At 38.4% G+C, this 12,285-nt stretch overlaps 1 protein-coding gene across 4 annotated transcripts in view; it reads right to left on the reverse strand.

Moving 5' to 3' along the window:
- Positions 1–6,053: 6,053 nt before the first annotated feature.
- The window catches only part of LOC144972922 (cytochrome P450 1A1-like), a 32,459-nt gene continuing 26,227 nt past the window's right edge, over positions 6,054–12,285 (reverse strand). For all 4 annotated transcript variants that reach the window (XM_078914735.1, XM_078914731.1, XM_078914733.1 and 1 more), the window contains 2 exons: positions 11,897–12,028; positions 6,054–6,945 (listed from right to left, as the gene is read on the reverse strand). In XM_078914735.1, the coding sequence (XP_078770861.1) occupies positions 6,608–6,945; positions 11,897–12,028 (470 nt within the window). In that variant the 3' untranslated portion in view covers positions 6,054–6,607. The remainder of the gene's footprint in view (positions 6,946–11,896; positions 12,029–12,285) is intronic.

Below are 12,285 nucleotides of genomic sequence, written 5' to 3' on the forward strand. Positions count from 1 at the left end.
TATTATTACTTATTACTCATTACACATACTAGTTTTAAATGGCATTAATTAATCATAAAAAATTCAAGTCAACAGCTATAAGATTGATATAAGTAACCCGTACCCTCATTCACACAGTATTTTCCGCTAAATATGATTTCGAGTGTTGATCACAATAGCATATCTGGTTTTCGAGTGGTGATATGATAGAAAGGACGAGTTTGGCGCAAACCCTTCGATTTCGGAGTCTCTCGTTCACTCTCAACTCCAAGCCGATCGATTCATTTCGCGAAAGAAATACGAACGATCGGATGGCGATGCGATAGTAAAGTGGAATAGATAGATAGATAGATAGATAGATAGATAGATAGATAGATAGATAGATAGATAGATAGATAGATAGATAGATAGAAAAGAGGGGAGAGAAGAAAAGAAAAAACAAAAAAACAAAAAAAAAAAACAAAACACAAACACAAACAATCATAGAAACAAACTAACAAACAACAACAACAACAACAACAACAACAACAACAACAACAAAACAAATAACAAAAACAAAAAAAAAAAAAGAAAAAAAAAGACGGGGAGGGGGGGGGGGGGGGGGGTAGAGGTGACGGTAGAGAGGGGAGAGAATGAAGAGAGAGAGAGAGGAGGAGGAGAGAGAGAGAGAGAGAGAGAGAGAGAGAGAGAGAGGAGAGAGAGAGAGAGAGAGAGAGAAGAGAGAGAGAGAGAGAGGAGAGGAGGAGAGAAGAGAGGAGAGAGAGCGAGGGAGAGAGCGGTGGGTCGAGGAGGCGAGTATAAGCGGTGATAGCTGTAATGTATATAATGGATAAATAAGTGGATGAGTGGACACAATGAGAGATAGCTAGGAAGGTAGATGACTATGAATTGGTAGATAGGTAATCAGTAGATAGACAGACAGATATAATATCTCTCTCTCTCTCTCTCTCTCTCTCTCTCTCTCTCTCTCTATATATATATATATATATATATATATATATATATATATATATATATATATATATAGATAGATAGATAGATAGATAGGTAGGTAGGTAGAGTTGTAGTTGTAGTAGTATGAACAGTAGTAAGTAGTAGTAGTGGTAGTAGATAGTAGTAGTAGTAGTAGTAGTAGTAGTAGTAGTAGTAGTAGTAGTAGTAGTAGTAGTAGTAGTAGTAGTAGCTGTAGTGGCAGTAGTAAGAGCAGCAGTGGTTATGAATATGGGTGACGTTGACATCTAAAAGGCTCAAAGATAGTATTGACTAAGAGGTTGTTGCACAACGGGATACGAAGTGGAGGTCAATCCTGGTGTTGAGTCCGCGTGGAGTCAGCGTTCCCAACGACTTGATCAGGTCAGTTTCCCTACGTCGACGGGCGGACGTGTCCGAATGGCAAAAACTAAGCACACACACACACACACACACACACACACACACACACACACACACACACTGTACATCGCAGTGGTCCGGCAGATTGAAGTGTCTGGCCACTGCTGTGTCTGCACAGTTCGATATGTCACGCAAGTGCTGCACGAATCTGTCACCCGGCCTCTTTCCGGTCTCACCGACGTAAGCAATCCCACACAGGGAGCACGTAATCGCATAGACTAGATTACGGTCAGTGCAAGTAAACGGCTGCATGATGTCCCAAATGTTGTCTGGAAAACCGACTCTGTCGTACTCCCACAGGTGCCCACAAGTCTTGCATCGGGGTAGCATACACGATCTGGCTTTAGGCCCATCCATGGGAATGGGTTCCAGGCGGCTTCTGACAAGGAGATCCCTCAGGTTACGATCCCGTCGATATGCTACCAACGGGGGTTCGGAGAAAACTCTGTGGGTGTCTTCGCCCGCCTGGAGGATCCCATAATTCTGCAATAGGATGTTCCTCACCTGATCGGCATGGGGGTGATGCGTGAGGACTAAAATGGGACGCTGTGTCTCCTGCTTCCTGGCATTGCGAGGCCTCATTGCTGCTTCTCTCGACACGAGGCTGGCTTTCCGTACAGCCTTTAAGCAAAACCCTTCCGGGATATTCCCGTGCCCTAAAAAAATCGAGCATGCGATCACGTTGAAGGGCAAATTCATTATCTTCCAGACAGAGTCTCCGCAAGCGGAGTATCTGACTGAATGGGATGGAGTCTTTGCACTTCACCGGATGGGATGACCGATAGAGCAGGGAGCTGTGACTGTCCGTTTCCTTGTAGTGTACAGTGGTCCCTACTCCTGTGCTGGTCAATACAGCCTTGATGTCCAAAAAGTTCACCTCAGAGGTTGAAATCTCATAAGTGTACTCTATGGACGGGTGGAAGGAGTTCATGACAAGGATGAACCCTTTCAACTGGCTGTGGGTCAATGACGTAATGCCGAAACAGTCGTCAATGTACCTTTTGAACAGCTCAGGGGCAGGTCCACTGTACTGTACTGACGGAAGAAAGTTTCCTCAAGGTAGCACATGAGGAGGTTAGCATATGAGGGACCCATCTTAGTGCCCATCGCAAGATCGAGGCACTACACAGATAGAGGCACTACAACCCACACCTATCAGGTCTAACCTCATCCGTCTTGAATGGGCTGCGTACGATCACTTAGATCACGTCGAGATATAGTGATCAAAGCGGCTGAGGGATGGGCCTAAAGCCAGATCGTGTATGCGACCCCGATGCAAGACTTGTGGGCACCTGTGGGAGTACGACAGAGTCAGTTTTCCAGACAACATTTGGGACATCAGGCAGCCGTTTACTTGCACTGGCCGTAATCTAGTCTATGCGATTACGTGCTCCCTGTGTAGGATTGCTTACGTCGGTGAGACCGGAAAGAGGATGGGTGACAGATTCGTGCAGCACTTGCGTGACATATCGAACTGTGCAGACACAGCAGTGGGCAACACTTCAATCTGCCGGACAACTGCTATGTACAGTGTGTGCGTGTGTGTGTGCTTAGTTTTTGCCATTCGGACACTTCCGCCCATCGACGTAGGGAAACTCACCTGATCAAGTCGTTGGGAACGCTGACTCCACGCGGACTCAACACCAAGATTGACCACCACTAACCTCCACTATTATCTTTGAGCCTTTTAGATGTCAACGTCACCCATATTCATAACCACTGCTGCTCTTACTACTGCCACTACAGCTACTGCTACTACTACTTCTACTACTACTGCTACTACTACTACTACTACCACTACTACGACTACTACTATTACTACTACTACAACTCTACCTACCTATCTATCTATTTATCTATCTGTCTATCTACTGATTATCTACCAATTCATAGTCATCTACCTTCCTAGCTACCCATCATTGTGTCCACTCATTTGTCCATTAATATACATATAGACCCAGCTATCACCCGGCTGTTTACTCGCCCTCTCTCCCCCCCCCCCCCCCTTCTCTCTCAATTCCCCCTCTCTACCGGTCCGTCCCCCCCCCCCCCCCCCGTCTTTTTTTTTGTTTTTGTTATTTGTTTTGTTGTTGTTGTTTGTTTCTTTGATTGTTTGTGTTTGTGTTTCCCCCCCCCCCTCTTTTCTATCTATCTATCTGTATATTCCACTTTACTATCGCATCGCCATCCGATCGTTCGTATTTCTTTCGCGAAGATTCGACCTTCGCTCATCCAACAACCCCCCCCCCCCCCGTGACTTTTTCACCTCGCCCCCTCCACCGCCCCCTACTGTTTCACTACAGCTTTCTACTACTAACTACTATTACTACTACTCCTACTACCACTACTACTACAACAACAACAACAACTACTACTACCACCACTAATATGTCTTTTATCTTCCATTATTTTCTGGAAGGTTCTGTTCCCTGACGCTGACCTTTTCTTATCAATTAGATGACCCCTCTGGGGCACCCTATCCTCTACCCACGCCACGCTAACATTTCATTCATACTGCAACCACCATTGAGTACAGACGATACAAGTTATTTTTCATTATATTTTATTTGTTTTCCAATTTATTTGTGTATTGTTGTGCTGACGACGGGTTTGTACCCGAAACGTCCATTGTCTGTTTTGTTCCCATACGAAGCCTTTCCATTTTCACTCTTTCGTTAGTATTTTACGATCACCGGCTTCAGGCAGCCCTTACCGTTTTCTACTGTGGGCGATAGCAACCTCAGCTTCCAAGTAAAAACAGGCGTCAGACAAGGATGTGTGATGTCTTCCCTTCTATTAAACTTGTCATTGACTGGGTAATGTGCAACATTAATGTAATTGATGCACAAAGAAGACTTCGTTGGACTCTTGTCTTATATTTATATATAGAAATCTTGGATTTTAAAGATATCCTGGCTCTGATGTGACACACAGGAAAAATCTGATTGTTTATGTAATTATTCAGAATAAGTTGGACTGTAAGTAAACTAAAAGAAAACAGATGATAGCACTGAATGTCAACAATCCGACTCCATTAAGAGCTTTTGATGCTGATCTGCCGGCCACTCAGGGATTCACATATTTCGTACCTCAGAGACATCATTAAGAATGAAAGGGGTGCTGAAGACAACGGCAGAAAAAAACTCCAACAAAACCAGAAATGTCATGAAATCCATGCAAAATATGTAGAAATCATGACAATATTCTGTTAAAACCAAGCTCAAATTATATAATAATAACTGTGCTTTTTAAAAACTTTCCTGCATGGTGTTGGCGCATGACCAGAACAGATGCTGACACATTGTATACACACGAAGATTCTGAGAAAAATACGGCCAATCTTCTGACCTAGCAAGATCTCCAACGAGGACCTCCTCACCCGTGGAACACTGAAAATCTCAAAACCTTGATCACTAGATTGAGGTGGATATGGTATGTTCTCCGAATGAAGGTTGATCTTCGCTAGACACCAATAAGAAAAAGAAATCTAGGCGTGCCAAAGCAGAGGAATACACTCAAATGTTTACAAATGATATGTTAAAAATAATAAAATAACAATACATAACAGAGAGATGATTTACAAGGAAAAAAATATCATCTCCCAAAACTCTAACTATACATTTGTCTGTTTCCCTCCCAGCTAGGGTATCCGGCCAGGGTCAGGACAAAACTAAGTAATCTCACTCCAAGACAAAGACAGAAAGCAATTAGGAAAACAGATATATGGGCATAAAAGACACAGTAAGTGCCTCCCTGCCCACTATGGGAGGTCAGGAACCCCACCCAGTACGGTGCTTGTGACACATTTAGGTCATATCAGTAAAAAGGAAGAAAATGGGATAGTAAAGTTCACGAATTACAATTAAAGCATCCAAGAAAAATTAAAACAAAGGGGAATTGGTTCAAATAGGGGAGATATGTAAATTCCAAGAGCATACCATCAATGTACTTAGTTTGAGATCATCTTGACACAAGCACATGTCTCCGCTAAGAGGAACACACTCAAATGTTTACAAATCATATTATATATATATATATATATATATATATATATATATATATATATATATATATATATATATATATATATATATATATATATATATATATATATATATATATATATATATGTGTGTGTGTGTGTGTGTGTAAACATAAAACAATGCAGTGCATAACAGAGAGATGATTTACAACACATATAAAAATGTCACATCCCAAAATTCTAACTATACAATTTGACTGTTTCCCACTCAGCTAGGGTATCCGGCCACGGCCAGGACAAAATCAAGTCATCTCATTCCAAGACAAATACAGAAAGCATGTTGGAAAACAGATATAGGGGGATAGAAGAAACAGTAAGTGCCTCCCTGCCCACTATGATAGGTCACCCCACCCAGCCAGGTGTTCTCTGCTTTGATTGGCCTGTGACAGACAAGAGGAAATCCTTTACTGCTGCCCTACACAATAGTGGCAGGGGTAAGTAAATATAAATGGATACAAAAGTAGGTGTAGGACTAATTTTCAAGTAACTGTCAAATATAAATATTACAATTACAACTAACTGGTGTTTTCTTTATATTTTATTTTCCTCGTTTTATGTGTGTACATACTCACTCAATCTTTCCAAAATTTTAACATTTTCTACAATTATAACATCGAAAATTAAACAAAGTAACACTTCCTTTTTATTAATAAATAACTGCCTCATTTTATTGTTCAAAAATAAAAAATTATTTAATCATATAGGTACACATCTTTGTTTGTTTTTAAGGGTTTTACGGCGCTTGCGACACATTTAGATATTATCAGTAAAAAGAAAGAAAATGGGATAGTCAAAAAATTCTAGATTTACAAGTAAAAGAACCCAAGAAAAAGTCACTCAAAGGAGATTGTTTTTTTTTAAAAGGGTACAGAAGTAGACTCCAAGGACATATCATCAGTATATTTGGCTTGAGATCACCTGAAAGTCTTATCCAGACGTAAGCTCAGGATTCTAACAAGCGGATACACTCAAAAACATAAGACCCTATACCTTTGACTGTTTTCCTCTAAATCCCAATCAAGGACCCGATAAGGAACAGGACAAAACTGAGTAATTTAATTCCAAGACAAGACAGAAAGCAGCCTGGAAAACAGGCATATGGGGTTAGAAGACACAGCAAGTGACCCTCCTGCCCACTATAAGAAGTCAGAAGACCCAATCTAGCATCCACAACTTTGATGATAGCTGCTTGACTTATCTCGGTTTGGCAACAACATAATAATCTGCCGGTCTGTAAGCAAAGAAACTGGTATCTGGTGTAAAATCTGCCTTTTCTCCGGGAGCCAGTGAAAAAGAGAATTTTGAAAGAAGACCAACTACAATATAGAGTATTCCACACCTAGCCAGAGACTCCCCTGGGCAAACACGGGGACCAACTGAGAAAGGGATGAAGCTGCGGTTTCGTAGTAAGCCATCTTCACTTATGAAGCGCTCAGGTTTGAAGGCCAGAGGATCATCCCAATGTTTGGGGTCACGAAGAATAGAGTAGTGGTTAATCATGATGGTTGTCTTGGCTGGAATATCATGACCACCTGTAGTTTGTACAAAATAAAATAATAGAGAAGAGTTTTAACCATAATTATTATTATGAAGTAAACTAGAAATTATTGCCTGAAACTTATTGAACAAAAGATGTAAGCATTTTCAATAAAGACTATACATCATAAAATTATACCCTTCTTTAGATTATAATAAAAGTAATCTTAAACAGTTTAAAATAATTGGAAATTTAGTCTATTTCTATGTTTCAAAAGATGACACTTGGCACATTTCTCCTTTTGTCCTTAACAAGTCAACAACAATGACTGCTGATACCTTAAATATCACTATTTTTTACCTTGGCTTTAATGAAGTCTAGAAAGCCGATGCTCATTTCATGTATACTGAGAGTCAAAAGTATCGCAACAAAGTTTGAATGTATGTAGGGAAAAATCTACTTAACCGAATTTGATGAAATAAAGGATATGCGAAATATATAAAGAGTAATTAAATCTGCATCAAATATGACCGATGGAATACCATGAAGTGAAGTGCTTTAAAAATGATTTCAAACTGAGTCAAAATGTCACTGTCATCGTGAATGTAACATCTGAGATGGTGATGAGTCCATTGTGATCAAGACACTTGGTTTGTGCCTGAATCACAACAAATTATTACAAAATCTCTGCCGAAACAATTAGGAAACGATTTAAGAATATTCGTTTTAATGCTCACCTTCCTTTTACCTGCATTGCTATTTTTAAAACCATTTAAATAAACTAGACTATATTGGTCCGAAAAAATACTTTCAATTTATCATTATTGTTGAGCTTTGCAGTTTTCTTAATGTAGTCTTGCTTTTTGACCTATCCAGTTGCTTGCAAGAGTACGACTATTGACATAGATTTGCACACCTTTTATTTCTGGAGCGTTTAAAGGGAATATTTTTATCTTCAAAGTGCTTTTTGAGCTTAAACATGTTTAATAGTTACAACAATTCAACTTTTGTTCCGGTACTTTTGACACCGTTTTGCAAAGAAAAAATTCATCCTGTAAAAATTAACTCAGTCAATTAAAAAGATAAATTATCCAAGTTGAAACAAAATTAAAATCAACTATGATCAAAGCCTCATACTAAATTTTAAAAGTCTAACTGGTTTCATTATAGAATGGAGAAAAATATGACAGCTGCTTATTTCAACAAAATCCTTAAATGTACAGGGAAATTAGAGTTCATAACGTGGGTGCATGCACATATTTCCTATAAAATAAAAAAAAAATTGGTAGATATTTGTTATTGCACACCATGTCATTTGCAGTAAACATACACACTTCAAACGTGCAGTGCAACTGAGACCATAGATACATTTTTTACTCTCAAATTTCAATATTGTGGTCCTTCATATCCACTAAATGTGCCCAAAGCGTTTTACAAGGGGTCCTTAGCCAACAACAACAATTCAACATGTAGGACCAGACATGACACTGGTTAGGCAATATTTCCTACAATTATTTTTCAAACTGAGACAACGCTGTTATTGGTCAGATACTCATTTTACACCCGAGTACATTGACAAAACGTGTGTAAAGAGCCTTTTCCAAGGACTCAACTGTGAACAGCTCAGAATGGAACTCTACCCCAGGCCCTTCCAATCTGAATGCGAGTGTCATACCACAAAACCGCATAGCCATGAGAGAGTTTTTGCAAATTGTGATGCACTTTGGATTGTGGTGTTAATACAGTTGAATTCAAAAAAATGACTATTCCCTATCTCGCCACATCATCACAACAGGAACATCACTCACCACCAATCTGCACACAGCACAGCTAACTAAAAGCAGTGCAGCTCTAAATATTGTGAACATTGCAACATGAATAACCACAACACTTCGAAATGTTGAAGAAATCAATCAAGGACAAACGGCAATGCCTCTCAACACCACACCACTAACTCTCAACCCTCAACGGATAACCAGACTCATGTCAAAGCCTCAATCTCATTAAATGTGTACTCGGTTGTCAATAATTCATCAAAATCAGGACCTTCTACAAACATATCAACTGATAAACCCGTCAACAGATGTGTTACAATGTTGGTGATAAAATCATCAATTCAGTGCCAGACAAAAATTCTAAGTGGATTAGATGGCTAGGACTGTACCTGATTATAAGTAAACCAGCCAAAAACAAATATAAAATCAATGTAGATGAAATGCACAAAATCTATCACGGCAATGCCATTAACATGTATGATGACAAAAAATCCATACATCGCAACAAACAACAAAAACTCCTCCGACATTTGAACAACCATGCCTTGTCCAATCCATCCAGTTCAAACCCCAGTCAAAATATATGCGCTATTACACGCCAAAAACAGTCTACAACTGAACAAAAACAAATATATCACTGGAGTCCTGGACCACAACCCATAAACAATGATTCACAAAGTGATTATTTAGATTTAAACCTTTCACTGTTAATTCAACCGGGATATAGTAGCCCACAAAGAATAATTTATTATCAAAACAATTATAAAAATTATCAACTTCAAGCTCCATCAAATTAATGTTCATCAACCCACAACACAATGCACACATAAGTCTCATCGTATCCGGTAACTGTTATATTACCACAGTCAACATTATATAAAAAAACTGTACACGAACCTGTCAGTGTCAAAATATAAATTGCATGCTTGAGAACATCAAGCTTAGAATAATTTAATAAAGTGATTTATCTCCCTTCAGTCGCTCAACAAAGACAGTGTCATATAATATGTGTATTACAAACAATAGAATGATAATAATTACCTGGAAAATATGGACACAAGAAAAATGACCAGATCGCATTTAATTTTTAATTCTGCTAAAGCAAGATTTTGTTCGTCCCCGGGCAAAAAAAAACCCCAACGTACACACCCATTTGCACCACAGTGTGCCTTTACACACCTTCACATACCACACAATACTTTAAATGAACACCATTACTACAGATCTATCTTCCATCAAAGAAGATTGCATAAGAGATGCCTCTAGTATCGAAATGCCGTATTGGACGAAATGTGAGATGATTTTACTCACTGTATTTATATATATATATATAATATATATATATATATATATATATATATATATATATTATATATATACACACACACACACACACACAAACCACACACACACACACACACACACACAGATTAACACTTCTTTATGACATGGTTACTAATTATCCTTTCTCCCTTCATTACTGTCTTGTTTGTATCACGAGTGGTTAAAATGATCACTCTTTATTATAAATTGAGCTTTTATATAGTGCAATATCCACTAAACATGCTCAACGTGCTTTACAAGGGGCCAACAGCAACATTTAACATTTAGGATGGGACATGATGCCTATTAGGCGATATTACAATTTTTTCGGACAGAGACAACGCTGTTAATGGCCAGGTACTCATTTTACACCTGAGTACGTTGAGAGAATGTGAGTAAAAAGTCTTCTCCAAGGACTCAACTATATGCCAAGCGAGGCTCAAACCCAGGACCTTCCAATCCGAAAGTGAGTGTCATACCACTAGACCACATAGCTGCACAACTGACCATTACATCATACTAATACAAATTATACAATGTTTCTTTTTTTACCCACAAAGTACTGAAACAATAATTTAAACTGAAGCATAAATTTCAAACATATAAAACTGAAATGTGAAACAACTATGACATCATTCTAGTGTTCTTTATTGACAATGTGTGTCACAGTACTAGAACGAAAAGCCAGTTTAAATGTGTACATGTAATATTATGTTAAACTCTTGTCCACTCGTTGAATAGACCTTGTGAGGTGAAGACACATTGACTGGAATTCATAACCCTCAGAACCAGCAATAATCAAAGAGTAACAAATCAGATAGGTGCACCAAGACATTATCCGATAACATGAAAGAACGGTGTGTAACAACCAAAACTAAATGTGAGTGAGTAAATGAAAGGTTACTTTATTCCTCCATTGGGTAGAGCAAGTTTTGAGAGTGTGTATATTTTTGTAAGCTTATAAAAATGAAATCAATAGATTAAGTTTAACAACCCTAATAAAAATTATACTGATATCTAAATGCAAAATATCTCAAAGACAATGATGTTAATGATAGAGTATTTGGTACCAACATAAAGTTAAAAGTTTACTCAAAGCGTTGCTAATTTGTTTATATTGGTAAAATCAACTGTGGTTGTGCAAAAGCAATTGTAAATTAACCAGATATCAGTAACAAGTCTAAATATCACGGGAGATGACCTCCTGACTGCAGAGCAGGGAGAGTGCTAAAAGATCGCCTGTGATAGATGGGAATTGAAAGTCAAGGTTTCAGAGGAGGAAGAAGATCCATTTGATTGAGGGCAATATACTCGAGCTTTCTACCGGGCTCTGTCTCAGGTCTATTTTAAAAATACGATTCAATATAAAGCATTGAAAGCATATCTCATTATGAGCAAATTTTGCAGTCGATATTTTATAGCATGTAAAATTAACTTATTTGGCACTCATGATTCACAACATAAAACCAATATTTTCAGGGTGATCATAATATACAGTCCGAATGCCCCTTCCCCCTCCCTCTCCTAAAAAAAAAGAAGAAAAAAAAGAGATGATGGTGTTGGTAGTGAACACTGATGTTGTATTGATTATGTGGACTTGGAGGTGTTGGTCGATGGTGGTGATGTGAGGGTGGTAGTGGCAGTTATGATGATAATATTGAGGTGTTAGTGGTGGTGGTGATGGTGATGATGATGATAATAATGATAGTGGACCGATGGGTAATGCTGTTGGGTAGCTTTGGAAAGTTTAATGATGGTGTGTTGGTGATGGTACTTAATCTTGTTCAAAATTTTTAGAATCTAAAATTGAACAAAAAAAAAACATTTTGAAGGAGGACATTATATCATCTTATCAGTAAAAACTTAATCACGGGAAACTCCCGTCTATGAATATTTCTGATGGCTCACCGATGACTGAATCATTTCTTGTCAGATGAGGAACTCCCAATGCTGCCACAGGATAAAGTCTCATTATCTCAAGAATAACAGCCTCTGTGTAAACAAGCTTTGATCTATGGTCTTTTCCAGGAATATTTTCTCCTAGGGATCGAATTTCATGAGAAATTAAATGGTATCTAAATCATTAATACAGCTGAAAAAAAACATACAAAAAAAGCAACCCAGCAAAACCCTCCCCTCCCCCAACAAAGAAAACAACATGAAACTAAAACACAACCTACACACACGGTGACAAATCAATAGAGAGATGATTTATGAGAAAAATATCTCACCAAAAAAAAAAAAAAAAAGGAAAGAATTTATCTATCTGACTGTCTCTTTCAGCAAAACACCACAAG

Source organism: Berghia stephanieae, chromosome 5, assembly GCF_034508935.2.
Source record: "Berghia stephanieae isolate SIO BIC M18660-M18661 chromosome 5, UCSD_Bste_1.3, whole genome shotgun sequence".
Classification (NCBI taxonomy): Eukaryota; Metazoa; Mollusca; class Gastropoda; order Nudibranchia; family Aeolidiidae; genus Berghia; species Berghia stephanieae.